General features: G+C 46.2%; 1 protein-coding gene and 1 long non-coding RNA gene across 5 annotated transcripts in view; both read left to right on the forward strand.

The window, feature by feature from the left end:
• Positions 1–26,784, forward strand: part of LOC127563285 (NADH-cytochrome b5 reductase-like) — a 40,278-nt gene extending 13,494 nt beyond the window's left edge. For 2 of the 4 annotated variants that reach the window (XM_051999632.1, XM_051999631.1), the window contains exons 5-7: positions 14,448–14,552; positions 18,042–18,245; positions 25,764–26,784. In XM_051999632.1, the coding sequence (XP_051855592.1) occupies positions 14,448–14,552; positions 18,042–18,245; positions 25,764–26,090 (636 nt within the window). In that variant the 3' untranslated portion in view covers positions 26,091–26,784. Of the gene's footprint in view, positions 1–14,447; positions 14,553–18,041; positions 18,246–18,907; positions 20,249–25,758 lie in introns of those variants that run through there. The other 2 variants (XM_051999634.1, XM_051999633.1) reach the window with 2 other exon arrangements.
• On the forward strand, positions 3,418–11,028 carry LOC127563286 (uncharacterized). The gene is made up of 2 exons (XR_007953943.1): positions 3,418–9,018; positions 9,356–11,028. It is a non-coding gene; the product is annotated as an uncharacterized LOC127563286 (long non-coding RNA).

Consider the following 26,784-nt stretch of genomic DNA (forward strand, 5'->3'; position numbering starts at 1 on the left):
ACAGAAGAGGAAACTGAGGCCCGAGGAAGGTCAGTGACTGGCACCAGAAGCAGGATCATCATTTAGATCCCCCCATCTTTCATCTGAGAGATTAAGTGACTTAGGTTTCCAGGCTTACCCCTGGAAGGACCCGCCGATGTCTAGCACAGTCCTCTCATCTTACAGAGAGGGAAACTGAGACCCAAAGGATGAAGGAATTGCCAGTGTCATAGGTGAAAATGGTAGGATTTGAACGGAGATCCTGTGTCCAGAGCCAGGGCCCTTTGCACTGAGATCTTGTATGTACCTACTATGTGGTCTCCTCCATGGAAGAGCCTGGAGGGAAAGAATTCTGTCTGCCTTTCTTTGTCTCCCTGGGGTTTAGGACAGTGCCTGGCCCACAGTAGGTGCTTAATATGTGCTTTTTTCAATTGCTTGCTTGCTCTGATTCAAGCCCTCCGAATATGGGAATCCTGGTCTCCCTCACAGTTCCAGCCCCGCTGGGCTCCCCCTTTCTCCGGCAATTCCTTATTAAGGAGATCCCTAATTTGTAGGGACCCAGGATCCTGGACTAAGAGCTAGAAGGGACCTTGGAGCTCACTCAGGCCAGCCCCCTCTGGGACTTCTCAACATCCCACTGTGGTAAAGGGCGGAATTGGAACTCAGGTCCTGAATTCAAATCTAGCCTCAGATACTTACTAGCTGTGTGATCCTGTACAAGCAACTGTGGGCCTCAGCTTCCTCGTCTGTTAAATGGGGATGATAACTCCCAGGATCAAATGGGATGATATTTGTAAAGTGCTTGTCCAGTGCCTGGCACACAATAGGCGCTTCATAAATGCTTAATTATTCCTTTCTTCCCCTTTGAGAATAGAGACCCCTGTTCATTTCAATCTAATCCAATTCAACAAGAATTTTATTAAGCACCTACTGTATACCAGGCTTTGAGAGGCACCAGAGCAAAAAGGAGGTTATCTGCCCCCCAGGAGCTCATTGTTCCTTGGAATGTCTGAACTTGAACCTGCATCTCCAGGCTCCGGGGTTTTATAGGAGGTGTCAGAGCCAGCTCCGACCCACTCAGCTGGTTGTTAAATGTTCACTTTTACGCATCAGAAATTGGCCGACTATATATTGGGCTTTTATGGGTTGGAAACTTAAGAAAGTGACGGGAAAATGTTAACAATAAAAATGACGTGCAGGCGCCCGGGACATTTTGGGAGAGAGCCGCCTGCTGAGCATTTCCCGGGCTGGTTCTGCTTTCCGGAGGGTCCGGCTTCCTAGGCAGAGGCCACGTGGGAGGGCTCTCTGCTTGGCCGGGCGACCTTCGGCAAGTCCTTCGGTGAAGTCGCTTAAGCCAGGAGACCCAAAGCAACCTTGGGGCCGTTTCTCCAATGCCTTGGTGAACTTGGCCTAATCCTTTTCATCTCTCTCTGGGCCCCGCTTGCCCAGTCTATGAAATGGGATCGCTGTCTGGCCCCTGACCTCACAGGATGAGAAAGCTCTGTCAGCCTGAATTGCCATAGCTAGGGCGGCCCATTGCCTCATCTTTGAGATGAGAGCTTTGGAGCAATAAAGCCCCTTCTGGAGCGGACCTCCTCTAATCTGGCCCTTCCTCTCCCCCCCTTCTCTTTCTTCTTCTCCTTCCTCCAGTTTTTCCCCTTCTTACCTTCCCCTTATCCTTTCCCATCCCCTTCTTCTCTTTCCCTTCCTCCCATTCCCTTTTCCCTCTCACTTTCTCTCTCTGCCCACTCTTTTTCTTCTCCCCTTCCCTATTCCCCTCCTCTCCTCTCCTCCTCCTCCTCCTTTCTCCTCCTTTCCCTCTGTCCCTCTTCCCTTCCTCTTTTCTCCCTCTCTTCCTCCTCTTCTCCCTTTGCTCATCCTCCCCCTCCCCTCTCCCCTCCTCTCCTCTCCCTCTTCTCCTGCCCCTCCCCTCTCCTTCTCCCTTCTTCCCCTTCAGTCTGCCCTTCTCCTGCTCCCTGCTTCCCCTCCCTTGGAGTCTCTTGCCCCAGCGTGTGCTTTAAGGCGGCCACCCTTGGGCCCCGGCCCCCTCCCCTTGTTCCCGTGGCTTCCGAGAGCTCCCCGCCCCCTCTCCCACTCACCTCGGCCCCCCCCCCACCGGGCGTCTGGGAGGGGGTGCTGTCTCCCAGCTCAGCGTGGAAGCGTCTCTTCCGAGGAGCGGTTTTTCTCCCAGCTGTGAGATTGATTATCCTCCCCGGGCAACTGCAAAGCTTCTCTTTTAGGGGGATGATTAATTCTCTCTGAGCCAATGGGGCCTTAAACATCTCTGCAAAGTGAGGCTGCCGAGAGCCGATGGCCTGGGGCGGGCGAGCCCTCGGACTGGGGTCTGCACCTGGGCTGTGCCCCCCGCCGCCCGCTTAGCAGAAGGGCCTCCCAGGTGAGGAAGCTGAAGTCCAGGGAAATGAAATCCCCTGTGTCACTTGGGTCAGTAAATGACAACGGAGGGATTTGAACCCGGGGCCTCTGACTCCAGAGCAGGCTCCTCGTTGCATTGGAGCACTTTCAAAAAGTGCTCTCCTTCTCACCTCCCCAAACCTCAGTTTACTCCTTTAAAATAAGGGGAATAATTTCTGCATGACTCAACTCACAGAGCTTCAAAAAGCTCATGAAATGGAAACAATCACTGGAGGCAGTGTGGCCTAATGGAAAGGGAACTGACCTCTGGGACCTAAGTCTCTCCCCTTCCTAGACACTGGGTCCTCCCGCTGCGGCTCCATCTCGGAGCTTTCTCCCCATCTCGGATACTTGCCTGTCCTCGGGCGCCTCCACTTCCCAGAAACGCTTGTTCCCTCCCAAACCCCAGCTCTCCCACAAGAAGCCCCCAAATCCGACTTTGTATTTAGCTCAGAGACATGTTGTCTCCCTGGATAGAACAGAAGCTTCCCGCGGGGAGGCGCTGGGCCATTTAATCCCCAGCACCCAGTAGGTGCCGAATAAATGTTACCCACTGACACATTGATGGCTGGAGCACGTCAGTCAGGTCTCAGGGCCTCGCTCCCAAGACTCTTCAGTCTTAAAACGGGAGCTTTGGTGTAGAAGGGATTTGTACAGGGAGCGGGAGCCGCTTCACACAGTGACTACGGGGCTGGGAGAAGATGCTGCGTGTCACACTGGCTGCCCCTCAGGCAGCTCTGCAGGGGAGGAGAGGGGTGGGGAAGGGGCAGTGGTCTCGGAGTCCCTTGGGAGGGTGTCCTCAGGGTGCTCAGCCTGAAATGGGCAACCTTTCCCAGGTGCCAAAGCTTGGGTTCCCACCTTCACACTCTGGCTCTGGCTCTCTGCCTCTCTCCCCTCCTCTCCCTCTTCCTCCTCCTTCTCCTCCTCCTCCTCCTCCTCTCCCTCCTTCTTCTCCTTCTTCTCTTCCTCCTCCTCCTTCTTTTCCTTCTTCTTCTATCTCTCTCCTTCCCTAACTCTCTGTTTCTCTCTCTTCTCCTCTACATCTTTCCCTCCGTTTCTCTCTGGGTGTGTCAACTTGACTTGGTCGGATCCTAATATCCAAAAATGAGTCTCTGCTAATGGGGTATTGGCAAGGGAAGGAGCTACCCATTAACTTCAGGGAATGATTGTTGGAGCATGGTTGCCATGGTAATCTTATTTTGATTAGATGGAGATAGACAAGGTCTCCATGTTGAGGGTGGGAGGCAGAGAGGAGCTAATTTCCCCACTATCCTGTAGTGTTTCCAATCTAGTAGAGGAACACTAATAATGATGACACAATTTACAGGGAACTTTTAAGTTTTGCAAGGCATTTTGCAAATATTATCTCATTTATCCTCCCAACAACTTGGGGTGGGAGGGGGGATCAGCTCTCATTTTCAAAATAAGGAAACTGAGGCAAACAGAGTTAAGCGACTTGCTGCTAGGAAGTGTCTGAAGCTGGATTTGAAATCAGGACTTCCTGACTCCAAGCCCAACACTCTGTCCACCATGTCACCTGAGACCTTGATTGTTAGAGGGCCCGTAAAGGAACTGTAGCTTGAGGCCTTCCTCAGAATGAGCAGGGCACGTTGGGTCTCAACCTTCTCTGTCCCCTTCCCAGTTCCTAGCCCACATTAAGGGCTTAATAAATGATGTCCCCCAAATGAAGAATGAATAAACAGGCCAGACCCCAGGAGCATCCCATGGAGACCTCTTTTGGATAGGGATCTCATACTGGCTGCGATTCTTTGAGTCCCATCATTCAGCCAGTCCCTGCCTCCCTAAGCCTGTTACCAGCTGGTCCGCATCTCTCCATCTCATCCGAAGTGACTTCTTGAGACTCTTGGCCAAATGTCTGGCTGAAATCAGTAGCCACTACCTTCCCCTTATCTGGTAGGCCGGACCAAAAAAAAAAAAAAAAAAAAAAAAACCAAGGCAGAGAGGATTCTGACCTGGCTCATTCTTTTTTTTTTTTTTCTCTTCCACTTAATAATATTTTACTTTTTTCCAATTCCATTCATTTTTATTCCAACATTCACTTTCTTTTTTTATTATTATAGCTTTTTATTTACAAGTTACACGCATGGGTAATTTTTCAGCATTGACAATTGCAAATCCTTTTGTTCCAACTTTTCCCCTCCTTCTCCCCACCCCTCCCCCAGATGGCAGGTAGTCCCATACATGTTAAATATGTTAAAGTATAAGTTAAATACAATATAAGTCTACATGTCCAAACCGTTATTTTGCTGTACAAAAAGAATCGGACTTTGAAATAGTGCACAGTTAGCCTGTGAAGGAAATCAAAAATGCAGGCGGACAAAAATAGGATTGGGAATTCTATGTAGTGGTTCCTAGTCATCTCCCAGAGTTCTTTCGCTGGGCGTAGCTGGTTCAGTTCATTCCTGCTCTATTGGAACTGATTTGGTATCTCATTGAGGAAGAGGGCCACGTCCATCAGAATTGATCATCCTATGGTATTCCAACATTCAGTTTCATAAGATTTTGAGTTCCAGATTTTTTCTCCCTCCTTCATCCCAGTCCAAGACGGCAAGCAAACTGATCCAGGTTATATGTGGGTAATCATATTAGACGTATCTCCACATTAGTTATGTTGTGAAAGAAGAGTCAGAACAAAAGGGGAAAACCTCAAGAACAAAAACCCAAAAAGTGAAAATAGCATGCTTCCAGTTGCATTCAGACTCCCCAGTTCTCTCCGGTTGTGGATGGCTTTTTCCATCCGGAGGCTTTTGGAATTGTCTTAGATCCCTGCATGCTGAGAAGAGTTGAGTTGATCCTAGTTGATCACTGTACAGTGTTGTTGCCACTGTGTACAATATTCTCCTGGTTCTGCTCCCTTCATTCGGCATCAGTTCCTGTACAGAATCATTTTTTTTTAAATCGTTTAAATGACAAGTGTTCTTTATTGCGACAGCGAGAGATCAAATCCTTGGAGCAAAAGTTCTTTTGGCTAAAGTTTTTTTTTTTTTTTAAATAGTATTTTATTTTTCCAAAGACATATAAAGACGGTTTTCAACATGCAACAGTTAGCAACGTTGTGTTCCAAATTTTTCTCTTTCCTTCCCTTTTTCCCCTCTTCCCCAAGACAGCAAGACATCTGATACAGGTTATATATGTAGAATCCTTTTAAACTTATTTCCATATATGTCATGTTATACAAGAAAAATCATGTTATACCCAAAAAAAAAAAAAAGGAAAGAAAACCAAAAAAGCCCCCAAAAAGTAAAAATACTATGCTTTGATCCACATTTAGTTTCCGTAGTTCTCTCTCTCACTTCCTAGCTGTGACCCTAGGCAAGTCACTTAACCCCAATTGCCTCAGCAAATTTGTCAGCAAAAAAAAAAGTGTTAAGTGTCTGAGGCCAGTCTTGAATCCATGTCCTCCCGACTTCAGGGCTAATGCGCTCTCCACTGTGCCATCTAGCTGTCCTTCATATATATGTCCTTTAAAAATGCTTGTTGACTGAATGATTCTGCCCCAGGGCCTGTTTATTCTTTCATCATCTTCTTCCCAACATAGCTTTTTTTTTTTTTTTCAGACAAATGAAAGGTCCAAGAGACAGAGTTTCTGGGTAATTAATAATCAATTTATTAATTAGGCTAACTGATAACAAATGGATGGTGAGGGTTTTCCTCAGTAACCAAAGACAAAACCATAGTGATCACTGAATGCGTAAGTACCTTTGGAAAAAGAGAGTGCCCCTTTCAAGTAGAAATCAGTCTCAGCCAGTTGATGATTAATGATGGGATGGGCAGGTTAGTGAGGAGATGGACAGGTTAGTGAGGAGGTGGGCAGGTTAGTGAGGAGGTGGACAGGTTAGTGAGGAGGTGGGCAGGTCAATGAGGAGGTGGGCAGGTTAGTGAGGAGGTGGGCTAAGAGGCTTCAGCTCCTTCTTCTGAGAATACGACTCGATCCAGAGCCTCAGCTGCCTCCCTCTCTCCGGACACAGGAGTCCATCTCTACCCAAATCACTGCTGATTTTCTCCATAACCTGAGTTCCTCCCATTGCAGGGGAGCAGTACAAGGGCATGGCCTCAGAGCTTTAGAGCTGAAGGCTGCTAAAGGTTAGATTCTATTTAGACTGCAAATGAAAGGCAGCTCCCCTAATTGGGGGGGGCTCTGCCCAAGATCAGGAGCTTGTAGCCTGAGAATTAGGCCAGTCTCAGAGAACTGACTGACTGATCCTCAGGGATTGCTACATCATTGAGGAAATAAAAAGGGGAAACCTCAATCCTAATTTAATAATTAGTTATTAATAGAATGCAAAAGTAATCACTTCTCTCAAGTCCTTTTTTATTTTCTTAGGTTTTTTTATTCCCAGCTTCCCCTCGTTCTGTACTTAGGCTTCCTGAGGCTAATCCCATAGAGCTCTGCTGCTCTTTGGTACAAGACCTATGAGAAATCAGTGAAAATTTCCCCCATATTTTTCATAAAATCTTTATTAAAGTAATGAATGAGTAAAAAAGCATGCATATTAAGCACTGACTATGTACCAGGCGTGTTAAATGCTGGTGATATGTAAATAACACAGTCCTTGCCTTTCAGAAAATTTCCACTCAAATGTGGAAGGTCAACAGACGGGGACACGGTAGCTGGGACGGAGAGCAGAGAGAGGGCTAGAGGGTTTTAGAGAATTCTCACCAAGAGGAGGAGGGAGGGGAGGAAGGGAAGGAGAAGGGAGAACGGGAGAAGAAATAAAGAGGAGAAGCAGGGAGAGGAAAAAGGGGAGGAGGAGGAAGGGAAGAGAATGAGGAAGAGAAGAGAAGGAAGAAAAGGGAGGGAGGAGGAGGAGAAGGAAGAAAAGAGAAGGAAAAGCTGGAGGAGGAGGAGGAAGAGGAAGAAGAAGGGAGATGATGAGGAAGAGGAGGGGAGGAGGAAGAAAAGGAAGGGAGGAGGAGGAGAAGGAAGAAAAGAGAAGGAGAAGCTGGGGGAGGAGGAAGGGGAAGAAGAAGGGAGATGATGAGGAAGAGGAGGGGAGGAGGAAGAAGAGGAAAAGAAAGAAAAAGAGGGAAATGAGGAAGAGGAATAAGAAAAGAAAGAGACAGAGAAGCAAGGGGAGGAAGGAAAGGGGAAGGAGAAGGGAGAGGATGCAGAAGAGGAGGGGGAAGGAGAGGGAAGAATGGGGAGAAGAAAGAAGGAGGAGGAAGAAAGAGGGGGACAGCTATGTACTAGCCAGAAGATGTCTGTGCTCTGTTCTTGGTGCTGAACTGTCCCTCCCTTGTACTGGGGTTACCCATCCTCCCTTCCATCTCATGTTCCTTTCAATTCCGTTTCTTGGCTAAGTCCCTGTTCAGCCACATTTCCTCTCCTTATTCCCCTGTGGACGCAATGGTGATTGTGTCACCAGAATTTATTTCATTATCAAGTCTCCCATCCTTTTTCAGCCAGTTTCCCTTTTAGCAAATCAGTCCTGAAGGTATCCTAGGCTATTCTATTCCATCTCTGCCCCCTTTAAGATTCATTCTTCCAGGGGCAGCTGGGTAACACAGGGGCTACATCATGGCCACTGGAGTCAGGAGGACCCGAGTTCAAATGTGACACTTACTAGCTGTATGACTCTGGGCAAGGAACTCTGATTGCCTCACAAAATAAATAAATAAAACCAAGTCACTTTTCCAAAGTACAGTTCTGCCCCAGCCAGTGTTCTCCTCGTCTATATCAAACCCTTAAGGATAAGCAGCCAACAAAAGTTTTTAAAAAATCATATTGAGATTGTGTTGAATCAAACTGAGGAGACTGTGGTCCACTAGAGCCCCCAGATCTCTTTTCAGCTCCTTCTCCATTTTGTACTTCTGGATTGACTTTTTGTGCCAAAGAGTGAGATTATTACTTTTATCCCTAATAAACTTAATCTTATTATGTTGAGCCCAGTGCTCTAATCTGCCAAAATCTGTTTGGATCTCGACTCCATCCTCCAGCATGTTAAAGGACCCCTACACAGGTTTTTCATTTGATGAGGTCTTCCAAAAGTGATGTCATTTTTGTTTCCACCTAACCACTTAGAATCCAGTCTAGAACAGCAGTCTCCCCCCACTTTTTTTCTATGCCTTGCCTCCTCACCAATCTTCTGAAATAGGACATTAGGAGAACTACTAATTAGTAACAGCTTAGCACCCATTCGGGGAGCCAAGCGATCAGTAACTGAGAAAGCAGCTAACAGGAATAATAAACCAGAGCCTTAAGAACCCGGATGATGAGCAGCTTCCTAAGAGGCTTTGCTCGGATCTTTTTCACTGACTGCAATCGTGTAGATAAATGAATATAATGGTTTTCCTAGGAGTTGAGTGGAGAGCCAAGTTTTAGTAGTTTAGCGGTGATTGATAATAGTTGAATTAGTGACAAAGGATTCAATTTGCCCTGGTGAGACACGTTGATTAGCGTGTTCAATTCTGGCTGCTACGTGTTAGGAAGGACATTCATTATTAAGCGAGACCAGAGGACAGGGGGAAGCCAGGATAGTGAGGAACTAGAACTCAGGCCATGGAAGGTTCGGCTGTCGGACCCCAAGATCGCAGAGTCACAGACCTGAGAGTTGGGAGGGACCTCAGTGGCCAACTGGTTCAACTTCCACACACACACACACAAAAGTAAGATTTTTACTTTTATCTCTCCTGAGTTTAATCTTATTAATGAGGAAGAGTAGAGGAGGAGGAAGAAAAGGGAGGGAGGAGGAGGAAGGGGAAGAAGAAGGGAGATGATGAGGAAGAGGAGGGGAAGAGGAAAAGAAAGAAAAAGAGGGAAGGGAGGAGGAGGAAGAAGAGAAGAAAGAAGAGAAGCAAGGGGAGGAAGAAAAGGGGAAGTCTATTTGCATCCTTATTCCGTCATCTAGTGTGTTAATAGTTCTTCAACAGGTTTTAATTTTGATGTAAATTTTAAAGTCTATAAATTTTGATGATCTCTCCTTTTACTCACTTTGATGATAAGAATATTAAACAGAGAGACTCACATGAACTGATGCTGAGTGAAATGAGCAGGACCAGGAGATCATTATATACTTCAACAACAATACTATATGATGATCAATTCTGATGGACGTGACCCTCTTCAACAATGAGATGAACCAAATCAGTTCCAGTGGAGCAGTAATGAACTGAACCAGCTACACCCAGTGAAAGAACTCTGGGAGATGACTGGGAACCATTTACATAGAATTCCCAATCCCTCTATTTTTGTCTGCCTGCATTTTTGATTTCCTTCATAGGCTAATTGTACACTATTTCAGAGTCCGATTCTTTTTGTACAACTGTTTGGACATGTATACATATGTTGGATCTAACTTATACTTTAACATATTTAACGTGTATTGGTCAACCTGCCATCTGGGGGAGGAGATGGGGGGAAGGAGGGGAAAAGTTGGAACAGAAGGTTTTGCAATTGTCAATGCTGAAAAATTACCCATGCATATATCTTATAAATAATAAGCTATAATATAAAAAAAAAAAGAATATTAAGCAGCTTAGTAATAAGCACAGATCCCTGGGGCACTTCACTGGAGACTTCCTGCCAAGTTGACACCGAATCATTATAGAAGAAAAACTCAGTAGCCCGCTATTTTGGCACAAGGCTACCAGGAATGGATTTATCAATTAAACCCCAAGCCTCTCTGCTTAGAAAAATAAAAACTCAAGGGGACAGAGCACCATCCTGCTTTTGAAAATTTCTGAAATAATAAACAAAAGAGCTTTAAGAACCCATATGACCAGCAGCTTACTAAGAGGCTTTTTTATTTACAATTTTTTTTTAAGCATTCATAAGATCTTAGATTAGAGCTGGGAGGGATCTTAGAGGCTACTGAGTCTAATCCCCTCATTTTACAACTGAAGGAACTGAGATACAAGGAATATGTAACTTGCCCAGGGTCCCATAGCCAGTTCTCATCTGTGTGATCCGGCAAGTCACTTCACCCTCTTTGCCTCAGTTTCCTCACCTACAAAATGATCTGGAAAAGGAAATGGCAAACTGCTCCAGTATTTCTGCCAGGAAAACCCCAAATGGGGTCACAGAGAGTCAGACATGACTGAACAGCAAAAACCAGCTCTTTAGTGATGTATTCTAGCATGTCCCAGGAATTGATGTTTGCAGATTCTACTGTTCCATTTTTTTTCCAAATCTGGACAACTCTGGCCATTCCCCAATCTTTCTATTTTTTACGATCTTGTATTTATCACAGATAGTTCAGTATTCTCACTTGTCAGTTCTTTCAGGACCTGGGTCAGAGACTTGACTTTATCAAAGTCAGCTAGATGCTCTCTTCTTACCTGAGTCTCAACTCTGTTAATTATTTTTGTTCTGTGATTTTCAGTGCAGAAGTCGTTCCTTTTGACAACGACCAAACAAATGGCATTAGACTAAAGCCACTTTCTCTCTCTCTCTGTTTTCTGTTGTCACTGTCCCAGTCACTCTAAACTAAGGTCCAATCCCTCTTTAATCTTTTCCAGTAGAGCTTTTTTTTCCCCTTTAAATAATTTTGTCTGTAGCTTCTTTTGCCAGCTTCTGCCCACTTCTGACACTACTTTTATGAGACCATGTCATAGTCTTAGATTCACTCTCTATTCCCTCATCTTATTTCCATCTTTTGTAGGTTTCTTTTTTAAAAATTAAGTTAATTCATATTTAACTTGTATTGATCTACCTGCCATCTAGGGGAGGGGATGGGGGGAAGGAGGGGAAAAGTTGGAACAGAAGGTTTTGTGAGGGTCAATGCTGAAAAATTACCCATGCATATGTTTTGTAAATAAAAAGCTATAATAAAAAAATTAAGTTAATTGGTGAGTTGCCCATGTATCTAAATCTGTTCAAAAATATTGTTGTAATTGTTTCTTTGTGTTTTCAGAATTTCCTTCTCAAGCAGCTTTCACTCTCCTGGGCCCACTTTTCTTACAAAATGTTTTATCCATGAGGTCATTCCTATCCTTCTTGCGAGCCCTTTGATTTACTTTTCCAGAACTCAGGGGATATATGTCAGACTATGCCCATTTTCACCTCATTTTCTAACACAGATTTTAGAAGGGAGTAGTCACTTCCTCCAAGGTATCCATCATTTCCTTCTCAGCTACCAGTTTCTCCCTGTCAGTGAAAATCAAATCCTTAATAGAAATTCCTCTTTTTGATTCCTTCTACTTTTACAAGATGAAATTATCAGTAAAGCAGGTCAGTGAGTTCCTGGTTTTTGCCAGAGAGAGAGCACTAGCAGGACTTTGGATAATTGAAGTCCCCCATCACCGGGGTATCATACCTTTCTACTTCTATATCTGTTTTTTATTTCTTTCCAGGTGGTCTGTAATCTATTCCAAGGGCAACACTGCTTTAGTTTCTTCTAGTGATCATTACCCAAATATTTTCTGGTTCTCCTCTGTACTTGGATTTTCTCACATGTGTAGACTATCTTTTACCCACCCTTTTTCATTTGAATAAGGTATATGCCTCCAGAACCATAATTCAGTCATGGGTTTTGCTCCCTTCAAGTTCCAGTGGAATCCATAAGGTCTAGAATTGTTTTCTTGGGTCAGGATCTTGAGCTCTCTTTGTCTGCTGCCTAAACTTTATGCGTTTGTATGTGAATATTTGGGGCCCTGAACTTGATCACTGGCTCCTTTCCTCGAGTTTTGTCTCCTGTGAACTTCTGAGTATCCTGGATTTTAATGTTCTTCTTTTTGGGTAGTTAGTACCTAAAGCAAGGATTCTTACTTCTGAGTCCATGGATTTCCATAGATAAATTTCAGGGATTCTGTAAATTTGGATGGAAAAGAATTATATCTTTATTTTTCCTAATCTAACTGAAATTTAGTATTTTCTTCAACTGTATTTTTTAAGCCATTATTCTAAGAAGGGATCCTGCCTGCCAAAGGTGGTCCAGAATACCTAAAAGGTTAAGAACTCCTGCTCCATAGTATCTCACTTGGGGGATAAACATTACAGAGCCTCCTCCCTCCTCCATCCTTCTGATTAGACTTAGCCACTTTGGTTAGGTGTACTCCATCTCTGGCTGGATACTTGTTGTTCACTTCCCTAAAGTAATGTTTCTCTTCTGCATCCGTTGGCTTAATTGGACATCAGAGAGGAACATAGGCTGTTCCGTCATGGGCTTCAGTTTCTTGGGCAAGACTTCGTAATTATTGATGCCATGTTTTCGGCTCCTTCTGAAGGGATATCATTTGTGCTGAATTAACAGAACTGGGGCTCTGTTGTCCATTTGGATAAGTCTTGGGAGGTTATGCCCCAGGAAGATCACAGTCTGTTCCAGTGCTATTATCTTGTAGAATACTTTGAATCTTGAAGCACTATGTAAATGATAGATATTATCCAGCCTGCTGCCTTTGTGCCTTTTGTGGCCAAGCTCTGTTACCTGAGAGTGTCTGTGGTTCTGTTGAATCGTTTTTGGGAGCACACATGACTTCCTCCTCCGAGCATCCAGCTGCTTCCTTTTCAGGGAGAGCCTCAGATCTGTATTTTAAAGCTTTGACTATGCAGGTGTCTTTTGCCTTGCCTTTCTCTTCCCTCTTTGGTGCTCCGTCTTCTTGACTAAGTTCACATTTCCCCTTTCCTCCTCTCCTCACGACCCTTTCTTCTCCCACAGAAGTCTCCCTTCTTTTCTATTCTGCCTTCATTCCCCCTATACCCTGAAAGGAGAAGGGATATCCCCTGATATCCCTTCACCTTTTCCTCCAGGACAAGGTTGCTCTATACTTGGGGCATAGATGACAGTCGCTCGGCTGTGACAGAAATATAAGCATCCAACGTTCAGCACAAGTCACCACCCAGTATACCCTACTCTTCATATTGTTGGGAATTTTCTCCTTTTTTTAACAGGTGATTATAACTCACCTCTAAGCACTCGGTTAAAACTTTTAGCAATTGTCATCTCTGAATAGCTTAGCACCCCATATTCTGTTTCCCCCTCAATCTCCTCAATATTATTTCATTGTTTTTCAACGACATGTTTTCCACGTTGATTTTTGTACGGTTTTGATTTCCAGTTTTCCCCCTCCCTCCCTTTCCTCTTCCCTCCCCAAGATTGCAAACAATGTCTTTTTTTTTTTTGAGTTTTATTTTATTTTATATATTTTTTTAAAATAACTTTTTATTGACAGAACCCATGCCAGGATAATTTTTTACAGCATTATCCCTTGCATTCACTTCTGTTCCGATTTTTCCCCTCCCTCCCTTCACCCTCTCCCCCAGATGGCAAGCAGTCCTTTACATGTTAAATAGGTTACACTATATCCTAGATATAATATATGTGTGCAGAACCGAACAGTTCTCTTGTTGCACAGGGAGAATTAGAAGGTATAAATAACCCAGGAAGAAAAACAAAAATGCAAGCAGTTTATATTCATTTCCCAGTGTTCTTTCCTTGGGTGTAGCTGCTTCTGTCCATCCTGATCAATTGAAACTGAGTTAGATCTCCTTATCAAAGAGATCCACTTCCATCAGAATACATCCTCAAATAGTATCATTGTGGAGGCATATAATGATCTCCTGGTTCTGCTCATTTCACTCAGCATCAGTTCATGTAAGTCTCTCCACACCTCTCTGTATTCATCCTGCTGATCATTTCTTACAGAACAATAATATTCCATAACATTCATATACCACAATTTACCCAGCCATTCTCCAATGGATGGGCATCCATCCATTTTCCAGTTTCTGGCCACTACAAACAGGGCTGCCACAAACATTTTGGCACATACAGGTCCCTTTCCCTTCTTTAGTATCTCTTTGGGGTATAAGCCCAGTAGAAACACTGCTGGATCAAAGGGTATGCACAGTTTGATAACTTTTTGAACATAGTTCCAAAGCAAACAATATGTCTTAACAACATCACCATTCCCTCATCTTCCAGCTTGCTCCAGCTTTTCGTTCATTCCCCCCACCTAATCCACCCAGTTGCTTTGCCTTATGCCTTGTGCCTTTTCTCATTTACCTTATCTTGCCTTGCCAACTACCTTTTGCATCTTGAGTTTACCTCTTCGGGTTCCACTTAATTTTTATTAACGTCCTTGATTTTCCTCTCCAGTGCTACGAGACGGGGCTCATGTCCCAGCATGTCAAGTCCTGGAAAGTTGGCGATATGGCGTTTTGGCGAGGACCTTTTGGGGGCTTCCCCTACAAACCAAACCAGGTGAGTACAAAACAGGGGGCTAATGCCACGGCCTTCGAGATTCCTTCCTGAGCCAAATGAGAAGAAGCCATCACAGAAGTAGCTTTTAAGCTTCTCCCAGGGAGTGGAGGTGTTTCGGCATGTTCATAATGAGCAATTAGTATTTGTTTATATTGTAATTTTCATCGAGGTTTGTTTTTACAGAAAAAGCTAAATCCTTTTAATCCTGTCCTTTCTGTTCCTGAATCTCAAGGACTCTTGCTTTCTTGGAGGCTGAGAGACCTGCAGGTGATAGAGTGGACATAAATTAAATAGTCTATTGCTTTCTTTTCAGGAAGCCCCGAGATCATAAATTTAGAGCTGGAAGAGACTGGGAATTATCTGGTACAATAACCTCATTTTACAGCTAGGGTAACTGGCCCAGAAAGGTTAAGAGGCTTACCAAGATCACACATGCAGAACCAGCTCTCCACCCACTGCACTACACTGCGTCTCGTGCAAGCCTTTGCAAGGGTCTCGAGCCAAAGTTCATTATTTTATTGTGTCCCGGACTCCTTGGGCAGGCAGTCTGGGAGAAGGCTGGATGTGTAGGACAGATGTAGGTGATGGAAGACTTCAATGCTCAAGTCAAAGGCCGGGGCAGAGTGGTGGTGGGGGGGACACAGGAGGTTTTGGAGTGAGATTCTGGCAGTGGGGGCAGGGACAAGATAGATATAAGGTGATACAAGAGGTCCTCCAAGATTGAAGGTTTTTCAGTAGGTCAACAAGCATTTATTAAGTGCCTCCTGTGTGCTGGGGATACAAAGCGTATCCCATACAATCCTGCTCTTAGGGAGCTCACATTCTAATGGGGGAAGCAGCAAGTGAATGATTATTTATATTCAAAATTTACAGAGTCACAGTGCCCACTTGCCACCAAGGCAACAGGTGGAATTGGTCCTCTGAGGTCTGTTCCAGCTCCCGTCTGCTGGAATTTCTTTTTTCGTTTTTCAGTAGGGAGCTAGGGCGAGATGGGAAGCAGGCTCTCCACAAAGACAGGCAGACAATGGGGAAGAGCTCCTTGGCCCAGGAAGACAGAACTCAAAACCACAGGTGGAAAAGCCCATTTCCGCTCGGTAGCAAGAAAAACAGTGAAATCAGAACTTCCTCAAGTGGAACAAGCTGCTTTGGAAAATGGCGAGTGCTCCCACTGTGGAGCTCTCTGCACACAGTCTGGTTGACCGTTTGTTGGGGCCCTCCTCTAGGGAATTCCTACTGTGCACAAAATGTAGATCAAATGGCCCCGGAGGTCCCTTTCTAGCTCACAAATTTTGTGATGAAAAGCAAGATTTCAAGGCCCGGACTATCTTGTTCTAGGAGGAGCCAAGGGGCTGGAGGTAGTCAGGAAGCTGACATCTGTAGAGTGTTATAGTTAAAAAGCACCTTGCAAAAACCAGCTTCTTCCATCTGTGTTTCTCTTCCTATATTATATATACATATATATTGTATGTAATATAATATGTAAATATATTACACATATAATATATAACATTCTATGTTATTTATATTTACATTTTGTATTATATATTATTTATGTATTAATATATTACATAAACATTATATTGTTTATATTTATTTTTATATTATATATTAATATGTCATATATATGATTTTCCCCAATGACATATAAAGACAATTTTAAACATTCATTAAAAATTTTTTTGAGTTGCCAATTCTCTCCCCAGCTCCCCTCCCCCAGATGTGAGATAAGCAATTTGATATAGGTTATCCTTGTGGGGTCATACAAAACACATTTCCAGATTGAAAAAAAAAAAAAACTAAAAAAACCCTCACCAAAAAAAAAAAAAAAAATGAAAAATAGGTTGCTTCAGTGTGTACTGACTCTATCAGTCCTTTCTCTAGATGGGCAGTTTTTTTGATCGAGTCCTTTGCACTTTCTTAGATCATTGTACGCTGAGAATCGATGAGTCTCTGACCATTGCACAACGTTACTATGTAGCGTTCTCCTGGTTCTGCTCACTTGCCTTGTCATTAGTTCACGTAGCTCAGTCCTCTCCAGGCTTTTCTCCAGTTAGCCGGCCCAGCCTTTCTTTTAGAACCATAGTGTTCGATCACAACTGGATACCGCATATGATAGTGTGGGAAAAGTGGTGTCAGAAGAACTGGATTCAAATCCCTCTATTCAGTCTGGGACCTCAGTTTCCTCCTCTGTAAAGTGAGGTGGTTGGATTAGTTGATCTTTACGGTCCCTTACCCTTTCACAGTGATAATACGGTGATGACTCTGTCAAAGCCATCAATTACTCCTTATTGGGAATTTTAGAGTGAGATAAATGACTATTTCCTTGGGATGTTTATATGACACAAATTTTAAAAGAAAGAAAAGGACAAAGGCATGCTTATATTTACATGGAGCTGTTTATTTTACAATTTGAGTAAAAATAATTCGTCAAAAAACAAGCAAACAAATGCCACAGCTTGATTGGCCGTTCCCCAACTGATGGGCACCCTCGATGTCTACCACAAAGAGAGCGGCTCCAAACACAAATGGGCCCTTTTTCTTTTTAAGGATCTTAAAACACACATGTGAGGAGCTTCTCTGAATCCCTCCAGGGTTAGACCCAGACCCTGTTTGCCTTTGAAAGTTTTCCCAGCTCAGCCCTGGCCTCCCTCTCCAGGTCTGTGGTCCATTATCCCCCTTTAGTCATGACCACAGTCAAGCTGACCCGCTGATATCCCTAAGGACAAGTCCCCACATCTGTGCCCCTCCCAACTCTCTCTACTTCTGCCCCTTAGCACCCTTCACCTACCTCCCAAGATCAGCTCGGTGACCCCCTCCCCAAGAAGCTTCCCTTGTCTCCTTCCCAGAATGTGCATGTCCTGGCTCTCCCTTGTTAGAACGGGAGCTTCTAGAGTTTCCCCTCTATGTCCCCATTGCTGGGCATAACAGCTGGCCCATAGTAGACAGACCATTTTACAGATAAGAAAATTGAGGCCCAGGAAGGCAAGATAGTTGGTCCCAGGTCACAGCAGTGAGCTTCAGAGGCAGTTAGAGCCTGAGCCTCTGAATCCTGAGCCAGGACCTTTGTACTGGACTTGGGCAGGAGCTGATATGGCCAGCTTTTGTTGTTAAATGTATTTATTTATTTGTCTTTGTTTTCCCCATTCTCCCTCTTTGTCTTTCTCTGTCTTGTCTCTCTGTCTCTATCTCTGTCTGAATCTCTCTCTGTGTCTGAATCTCTCTCTGTCTCTATCTCTCTTTTCTGTCTATCTCTATCTGAATCTCTGTCTCTGTCTCTGTCTCTTTCTCTCCTTATCTCTATCTGAATCTCTGTCTCTGTCTCTCTATCTCTGTCTGAATCTCTATGTCTCTGTCTTTTCTCTCTCTGTGTCTGTCTGTCTCTCTCTGTGTCTCTCTCTCTCTCTGTGTGTGTCTCTCTCTCTCTCTCTCTCTCTCTCTCTCTCTCTCTCTCTCTCTCTCTCTCTCTCTCTCTCTCTCTCCTCCTGCCAGTACGGCGAGCTTCTCATGCTGGCGTCGGGCACGGGCCTGGCCCCCATGCTGCCCATCCTGAAGGAGATCACAGCCAACGAAGCGGACGAGACCTTTGTCACCTTGGTCGGCTGCTTCCGGACCTTCCGGGGCATCTACCTGAAGCCTCTCCTGGAGGAGCAGGCTCGTTACTGGAACGTCCGAACAGTCTTTGTGCTCAGTCAGGTGAGGCTGCAGGGCAGGCGGGAAGGCGAGAAGGGGGGGGGGAGGGTGATGGGGGAAGGTAGGGGGAGGAGAAGAACAGGGGAGGGTGGGGGAAGGGCTTCCCATCGTGGAGGCCAGGCCGCCCACCCCTCTCCTCAGGATGTGTCTGGAAAAGCTAGGCTTTGCCTGAGAGGGCCCTGGTCCCAGAGTCCGAGGGGCTGAGCTGGGTGAAAGGCTTCCCGACCCCGAGGCCTGGAAGCTGCTTTCACAGGTGGGGAAATAGATAAAGGAGGCAGGGACAAGGCAGGCGCGTCCAAGCAGCCGTGGGGTCCTTGCCACGCCCTCGCCTCACAGATGGGGAAGCTGAGGCAGCCGCGCAGCCGCCATGTGGCCAAGGCAGGATTTGAACGTGAACCTTCCTGACCCCCTCTGCCCGGCCCGGTGCCTTCCCAGCGGACAGAGCCTCCCCAGGCATCAGTTGGGAGCCAGAAGGGCCCCCGGGCTCTCCCATGTTGGGAGCCAGCTCCTGCCCCATGCTATGTCTTGTCTCAGGAAGGGCTCGGACCCTCTGCCCATACCTCAGTTTCCCCATTTGTAAGAAGAGAGCTGAGTGCACCCCTTTGGGCACTAAGCTGGGGGGGGGGGACCCAACCCACCCTCACCGGCCCATCTGCTTTCCCCAGGAAGCCACCCTGGATGCGCTGCCCTGGAGTTACCAGGAGAAGACGCACTTGGGCCGCCTGAACGAGGCCCTGGTGCGGCAGCTGGTGGGCTCCTGCCGCCGGAAGCCCTTCGCCCTGGTCTGCGGCTCGCCCCAGTTCCTGCAGGACATGGCTGCCTGTTTGCGGGGGGCCGGGCTGACCGAAGACTCCTACTTCCTGTTTTAGCCTGGCTGGCCATGGGGGAAGGGGAGAAGGCAGAGAGAGGGGTCCCGGGCCCCTCGGACCCCTGCACTTTATAGCTGAGGAAACGTGACCCAGAGAGGGTGGGACTTTGGGTTAGGGCAGCCCTAGGGGAAGCAAACCCCGCAGAAAGGATGCGGAGCCAGAGGCAGAGGGCCCGAGCTCGCAGCTGCCCAGCACCCCTGAGAAACGTGATCAGCTTCCACTCGCAGACCTGTAGTGATGGGGAGCTCACTATCTCTCGAGGGAGTCCCATCGACAGCCCCAGGTATTAGAAGATTTTTCTGAGCTGAAGGCTGCCTGGGTCCAGATTCTGTTCTCCAATCCTTAAAGACAAAGGTACCCTCTGAATTTTCTTATCTCCAGACTAAACTTCTAAGGGTCCTTCACACAGGGCACAGTCTCTGCCTTTAATTCTGCCTTCGGGGCCAAGTTGGGAATCAGGATCTCAGGGTAGGGAGGGATGCCGGGGCCTCTCAGCTGCTGCTGCCTGAGCAGGAGTCCGCAAGTACTCAGCCGTCATGCTGGGATACTTCTCATGATGGAGATCTCACTACCTTTCAAGCAGCTCCTTCCAGCCCCAGCCAGCTCTGATATAAAACAACGTGTCCTGGTCTCAGGCCGAACGATCAGCTTCTCTTTGTACCTTCCTCCCTTGTTCCTGGGGATGGGGTACTGGTCGGGGCTTGGAGGGAGCTTCTGGGTCATGGGGGGCTGGGGATAACAAGGAGGGAAGGGAAAACAAACTGCCAGGGAATGGCAAGAGGTTGTAGGATTTGGGAATAAAAGGGTCTATTCCGAACTCCTTACTTTACCAATGGGCAGATGGTGGCCCAAGGTCAGAGGGCATTGGACGGCATTTGAATCCAGATCTTCTCTGTCCGGTCCAGCGCGAGTTCTTCCCTCTTCACCATGTTAGCCGTCAGCTCGCCTCATATCAGCTCCTTGGCTTCTTGTCAGAGGAGTGGAGGCAGGAAGCCTCCCCAGAGGGGCAAGGCCCTGTCCTGAGGGCTGGAGCCCATTGTGATCCATACAGGCCGTGCCATCTCCGGCTCTTCGAGAGCAGAGACTGCTCCTTTGTGTCCCCACACAGTTGGTGCTCAATAAATGCTTGTGGATGGATTCATTGTGTGCACACGGTGCCGTTAAATGTGCTCCAGTGTGAGTCGGGCAGATGGGGCAGGTGGTCGTCAGAGCCGTGGTCAGCAAAGGGAGAGGTAAGGTCCCAAAGCTGGGCCGCCCGGGCGGGGCGAGGGAGCGGGCCGGGATGGCCGTGGTCCCTCTCTTCTGTCCCGGTCAGACCTCAGCAGGAAGGAAGGTCCTTGACCCCTAGAAGTCCATAAGACCCAGTGTTTAGAGGAAGGGAATCTTACAGATAAGGAAACTGAGGCCTCAATGACTTGCCCAGGATCACACAGTAGGATTTGAATCCACTTCCTCTGACTCCAGAGCTTCTGTTGCTTGGAAAATAGGGGAGTTAGATCAGCTTTGTGACAGGTGAATGTCATGAGCTTTTGCATGTGAGAAGACAGCTTCTTCCCCTTCCCCCAACTCACAGGAAATAGGGGAAGTAGATCCACCTGTGAGACCGATGTTAACAGTTTTGGGTGATGTCTCTCCTGCAGGATTATCCATGGACGTTCACCCCAGGGTCACCCATTCATGCAGTTTGGGGGCCCAGTCCCACTGCCTCACCCTTCACTTTTTTTGGCTGAGGTAATGGGGTTAAGTGACTTTCTCAGGGTCACACAGCTAGTAAGTGTGGGAGGCTATATTAGAACTGGGATCTCCCTGACTCCAGGCCTGGTGCTCTATGCTCTCAGATACCCCCTATGAGTTTCATGGGCAGGTGAGTGGCCACAAAACTCCCTAATACAGCCAGAACCAGATGAAAATATAATTGGAAACTTTAACAAAATAAATAAAAATAAATAAGTACCACATAGATAATGTTAATTTAGTGTTTTCCAAGTCAATATGCACAGCAATATGCAGTGGGTGAGCCGGCTGGGCCTGCAGTCAGGACAACTTGAATTCAAATCTGTCCTGAGATACTTAACGGTTGGGTGACCCTGGACAAGTCACTTAACCCTTTTTACCTGAGTTTTCTCACCTGTCAAATGATCTGGAGAAGACAATGGCAAACCACGCCAATATCTCTGCCAACAAAACCAAACGGGATCCCAAAGAGTTGGACGTGACTGAACGAGTCAATATAATGTAGGAAAGGAGCTAATTCTGTTTGGATTTGCTATGACTGACTAGGCCAGCTTGGACCTTCGCAGAAAGCCCCTCAGCAATGGCCTTAACAAGTGGTCGTCTCGCCACTGCTCACATGTCCAGTGACAGGAAGCTCAGTGCCTCCCCAAATAGTCCTTTTTTTTGGACAGCTCTGATTGTTAGAAAAAGCTGCCCATGGCTCTGTAATTGGCCACGTGGTGCACTCGGGCCAAGCAGCACAGATGCCCTCGAGTCAGCTTTGACGGCAAATTCAGTTTGGGGAAGGAATCAGAAATGGAAAAAGACCTTGACCTTGTGGGGACAGAAGGAACAGACAGTGGTGACTGCTAGGGACGCTGCTCCAGGAACAGAAAAGAGGATGGGGCTTGGGTCTGGGAGGAGATCACAGGGGTGTAACCACTATAGGAAAGAGGGTAGTTTCCTATCTTAACTTTCTCATCCCTGACCAGATGTTAAGATTAGTTGTTTCTCCCTTCTGGAGAAATACAAAAGTCATCAGTGCCCTCTAAATTTTAGAACCCTGAAGCAAAGGCCCAGTCGCCCCACCCTAGTTAAGGATTGGCCATCGGTGAGTATTAGGCCTTGATGGCATCATACAAATATCAGTTATTATGATGATTTGAACATGTGCCTGGCACTGGAGGATTTACAAAAACAGATGAGACCGAGGCTGTCCCCAAGGAGCTCACAGCTTAGTTGGGGATACTCTACACACCACTGCAAAGTTGGCCCGGACCTGGGATCTCATGGGGATGAGGAGCTTCCAATGAGGAAAATCAGTTTCAGGATACTGGCCCTGCAACTCGGTCTTTCCAAAGGAAAACTTCAATTTGCATCAAATCTGGCAACAGGGTCTAGAGGGATTAAGCGACTTGCCCAATATCATATAAATTGGTAAACAGCAGGTACAGGATTTGAATCCAGATCCTTTGATCCAACTTTAGCCTGTCTTTCACCATACTACACTTCTTAGGTTGTAGCATTTGGGAGATAATTATGGTACAGAATCTAGGACATTGGATTTGGGCTCAGAAGCCCTGGCTTTGAGTCTTAGAGTCAGAAAGATCAATGTTTACCATTTATTTGCTGTGTGACTATGAACAAATCCTCAATCATGTTTAAACCTTCCCCTCCAGCTTTCTGTTTCTGGACGGGACCTGTCGGATGGAGGGGCAGTCTGAGAGAGCAGAAAAACCCATCAAGCTTGGGAATCAGAAGTCTAATCTCGCCTCCACCATTAGCTGTGGGACCTCAGCGGGGAGGGCTTTACCTCCCTGGGCCTCAATTTCCCTATCTGTAAAAGGGAGATAAGAGATAGCGCTTCCCTATGATATGGTGGTAGTGATGAGAAAAGCTCTTTGGAAACAGGGATTTCCAGAAATCTCTCCTTAAAGTTCTCTTGTGGTCGTGGCGCTGTCCTTAGTGCTGAATTAACTAAATCAGCTCATCGGCTCAATGGATGCTAGATTTTCTGGAATGATTTTACGGATGACAAACCCAGAGTCCAAAGAGATCAAACATCACCCCAAGTACAATAGAGAGCAGAGGCACAGTTTGAACCCAAGGCTTCCGGCTCTGAATCCAGAACGCTGCTCTAGCACACCCTCTGACCTGAAGCACTCAACACTCAAGATAAGAGAAAGAACCCGCACATAAATAGCAGTGACATTAGGGAGAATGAGCCGAGTGCCGGAGAGGCCCAGGAACAGCGCCAGATGTGAGGTCTGGGGAGGGGGCCCTCGCCAGAGGATGGTGGGAGGTAGGGCCTTTCTCGTGTAGACAGAAAAGGAACTGACCTTTCCCCGAAGCCAGAGCCATGATCTCTTTGATTAGGGAGTCAAGGCATGACATGTAAGCAGTGGGTCCAAGGAGCAGCAGCTAGATATCAGGAAGAAGGTCCCAACCAGGCAAGGTTAGGAGCCACAGAAACCTCTTTTCCTACAGATCCATTGCTGCAGAAAGGAAGTTCCTTGAGACTGGAGGATGCGTTTACCTTTCCTTGTGTCCCTAGCACAGAATCTTACATGTAGTAGGTGCTTAATAAATGCTTGTTGATTGAGTGATTGAATTTTTAAAACGCAGGTATATTTTTTCATACCATTTTACAAATTAGGAAACAGAAGCTCAGAGACCCTTATCCTTCAAGAGCTAATCATTTCTGAAGTGGGGTTTAAAACTAACTTCCTGACTCCAGGTCCAGCCTTCTCATCACTGCAGCAGGCGACAAAGAAAACCCTGGTGGTCATCTGCTCTAAGCCCGTCAGCTTACAGATGCTGAAATTGAGGTATATATTCAGTCACTTATCCAAGATTTCACAAGTATTAGGCAATGATCATAACCAATATTTGTATGCTGTGCTGAGGTTTGCAAAGCACTTTACAGATCTTATCTTAGTCTCACAGTAACCTTAGAGATTAGAGGTACAATAATAGCCTCATTTCATAGATTCATGAATAGAGACCATGTGGCCATGGTCACACAGTAAATAAATGGTAAAGGCAGGATTTGAATCTAGAGACCCAATAATAGCCCCATTTTGTAGAGTCATGATTAACAGAGAAGTTGGTTGACTTGGCCACGGTCATACAGCAAATAAATGGTAAAGGCGGGATTTGAATCTAGGGACACAATAATAGTCCCATTTTGTAGATTCACAATGAACAGAGAAGCTGTGGCCATGATCACACAGCAAATAAATGGCAAAGGCGGGATTTGAACCTAGCCCTCTATCCACTATGCCATATTTCAGGGGCAAGACTCACAGATCTTTTGAGTACACAATCAGAGTCTTGGTCACTGTTTGGAAACATTGTGAAGAATATTAGCCACTGTCTAGAAGAGTTCTAATTATTTATAAGCAGGAGATGGGGGGGGGCCTAGAGGACCCCATGAGGTCCTGTCATCCCACTGTTTTTATGTGGTTCAAATTGGAGTTTTCCTTCCCCATGTTATGGAGAGAGAAAAGATAAACAGCTGAGCCAGCCCTCCCCCTCTCCTTTGTCAGCCACAGAAGAAGCAGCTCTGCCATCCCATTACTAAGGGGGGGAAGGGAAAGGGGAGTTCAGTGACTGTTGCTATGGAAACCTAAAGGCAGAGCAGGAATCAGGGGACCTGGGTTCTTCTCTTGGCTCAGCCCCCCACGGACTGTAGGACCACAGGGTTTCTGGCTTCCCTCCTGGGGAGACCAGGGCCCGGCCTCCCAGAAATGACCTTCCCTGGTAAAGCTGAGCCCAGGAGCATCCTGCATGTTAATGAGTTCAGCTCTCCAAGGTTTGAGCCTGACCCATAAATTATAATGAGAGGAAATGCTCAGCAGCATGATTAAATAGCCAATGGAGACGCTCGCTGCCTTGGCAGCCAGCTTCGAAGGACGGCCACACTCTGCCCTCTAGCCATACTTTGGCTCTCAGGCGACTGTATATGCATGTGGATGCGTGCTTCTGTGGAAGTGTCCCTGTATATCCATGGGAGCCAAGGCTGGATGGGGAGAGAGGAGACAGACAGACAGACACAGAGAAAGAGAGAGATAAACACACACAGACAAAAAGTGAGTGAGAGACATAGAGATACAAAGACAGACACAGAGATAGAGACAGAAAAGAGTACCTTGGACAAAGCATCAAGAGATCTGGGGTTTAGTCCCCTTGCTGTCCTGAAAGTAGGTGACACTTGTGAGTCCCTTTCAGCTTTCTCTTATTGGAATGAATGGTCTCTGGGCTCCCTCTCAAATCTCAAACTCCTGATTCCTTTATTCTATGATCCTACGGTTCTAGGTCTGGGGGGGATCTAGTCACCTGTTCTTGATCCTGATCCTTCTTGACCTCTGTGAATGATCTGGCGCCATCAGCATACTCTTGCTCGGACAGTTTTTCCTCTCTGGGCTTTCCCTACATGACCCTCTCTTGGTTCTTCTATCCCCTTCCACCATCCCTTCTCAATCTCCTTCATCCATATCATTCCCACTAACTTGGATGTCTCCCAAAGCTCTGAGTCTTCTCTTCTCCCTCTGTCCCATCCCCCTGGGGGACCTCCAGAACTCAGTGGACACATCCAGCCCGAATTTCTTTCCTGATTTCCAGCTCAGCAGCACCAACTGCCTTTAGAATATCTCTAACTGGATGTCCCAAAGGCATCTCAAACTCAGAGTGTTCAAAATAGAACTCATTTTTTGCTCTTCCAAATCCTTACCTCTTCCTAACTTCCCTATTTCGGCTGCGGACACCACCCTTTTCCCGGTAGTTCTTGAAAGATAAGCCGCTTCCCTTCTCTGAACCTCAGTTTCTTCCACTAAAAAATGGTGAGATGAGACTAGATAATCCCCAAAGTAATTTCTAACTGTAACTTTCCATATCGCTGGGTTTGATATTCCATGTTCTCAATTCCTTCCCAGTTCAGACTTTCTCAATTGTGAGGAGGAGGAAGTGGAGAAGAAGGAGAAGAAAAGGGAGAGAAGGAAGAGAAGAAAAAGGAGGAGGAGCAGGAAAGAAAGAAAGAAAGAAAGAAAGAAAGAAAGAAAGAAAGAAAGAAAGAAAGAAAGAAAGAAAGAAAGAAAGAAAGAAAGAAAGAAAGAAAAAAGAAAGAAAGAAAGAGGAAGAAGAGGAGGAGGAGGAAGAGATATACAAAGAAGAGAAGGCCAAGGGCTCAGTCTTGGGGGGAAGGACACCCACAATTAATGGGGAGGGGGAAAAGATCCAGCAAAGAAGGCAGAAGAAGAGTAGCTAAGTCAAAGCAACCAGTATATATTAAGAGCTCGCTAATGTGCCTGTCACTGTACTAAATGCTGGAAATATAAATTGAAGCGGAAAAGACAGTCCCTCCCTTCGAGGAGCTTACATTTGAATGGGGAGAGACAACACATAAAAGGGAGCTGAAAGGAAGGGAAGAGCCATGGTGGAACACTCCAGAGATCTGGCAATTCAGAAGTGAAGCTGAGAGAGGAGGGAGCTCTTGCTTAAAATGGAGGTTCCAGGAAGAACTCACCAACTGGAGGATGGGGTCACATAGGGAGTGACTGTTCAGGGTGAGAAGGCTGAGAGGGATGGGGGAGAACCAAGGAGAGCAGAGTCACGGAAGCAAAGGGAGGGAGAAGAGTCCAGGGAGAAAGGGTGTGGTCATTGCTAAAGAGAGCTTCTGAGGGTTATCTTAACTAACTTAATTAACATTTATTAAGGGCCTACTACATGCAAGGCATTAGGGACATAGAGCTGACAAAGGATTGTTGATAATTCTCAAAAGATTTATAATCTACTGGAGCAGAGGAGGGGTGGGAGGAGTGGAGGGAAGATGTACTTAGCCATTTGGGATATCAAGTAGAGGATAATTGAAGAAGGCTTCCAGCCCAAATCGGAAGAAGTCAAGAGGTTCTTGGGAACCAAGTGGGCAGGACTGGGAAGGAGAGAGAGGAGAGAGAGAGAGA

This window comes from Antechinus flavipes, chromosome 4 (genome assembly GCF_016432865.1).
Source record: "Antechinus flavipes isolate AdamAnt ecotype Samford, QLD, Australia chromosome 4, AdamAnt_v2, whole genome shotgun sequence".
Lineage (NCBI taxonomy): Eukaryota > Metazoa > Chordata > Mammalia > Dasyuromorphia > Dasyuridae > Antechinus > Antechinus flavipes.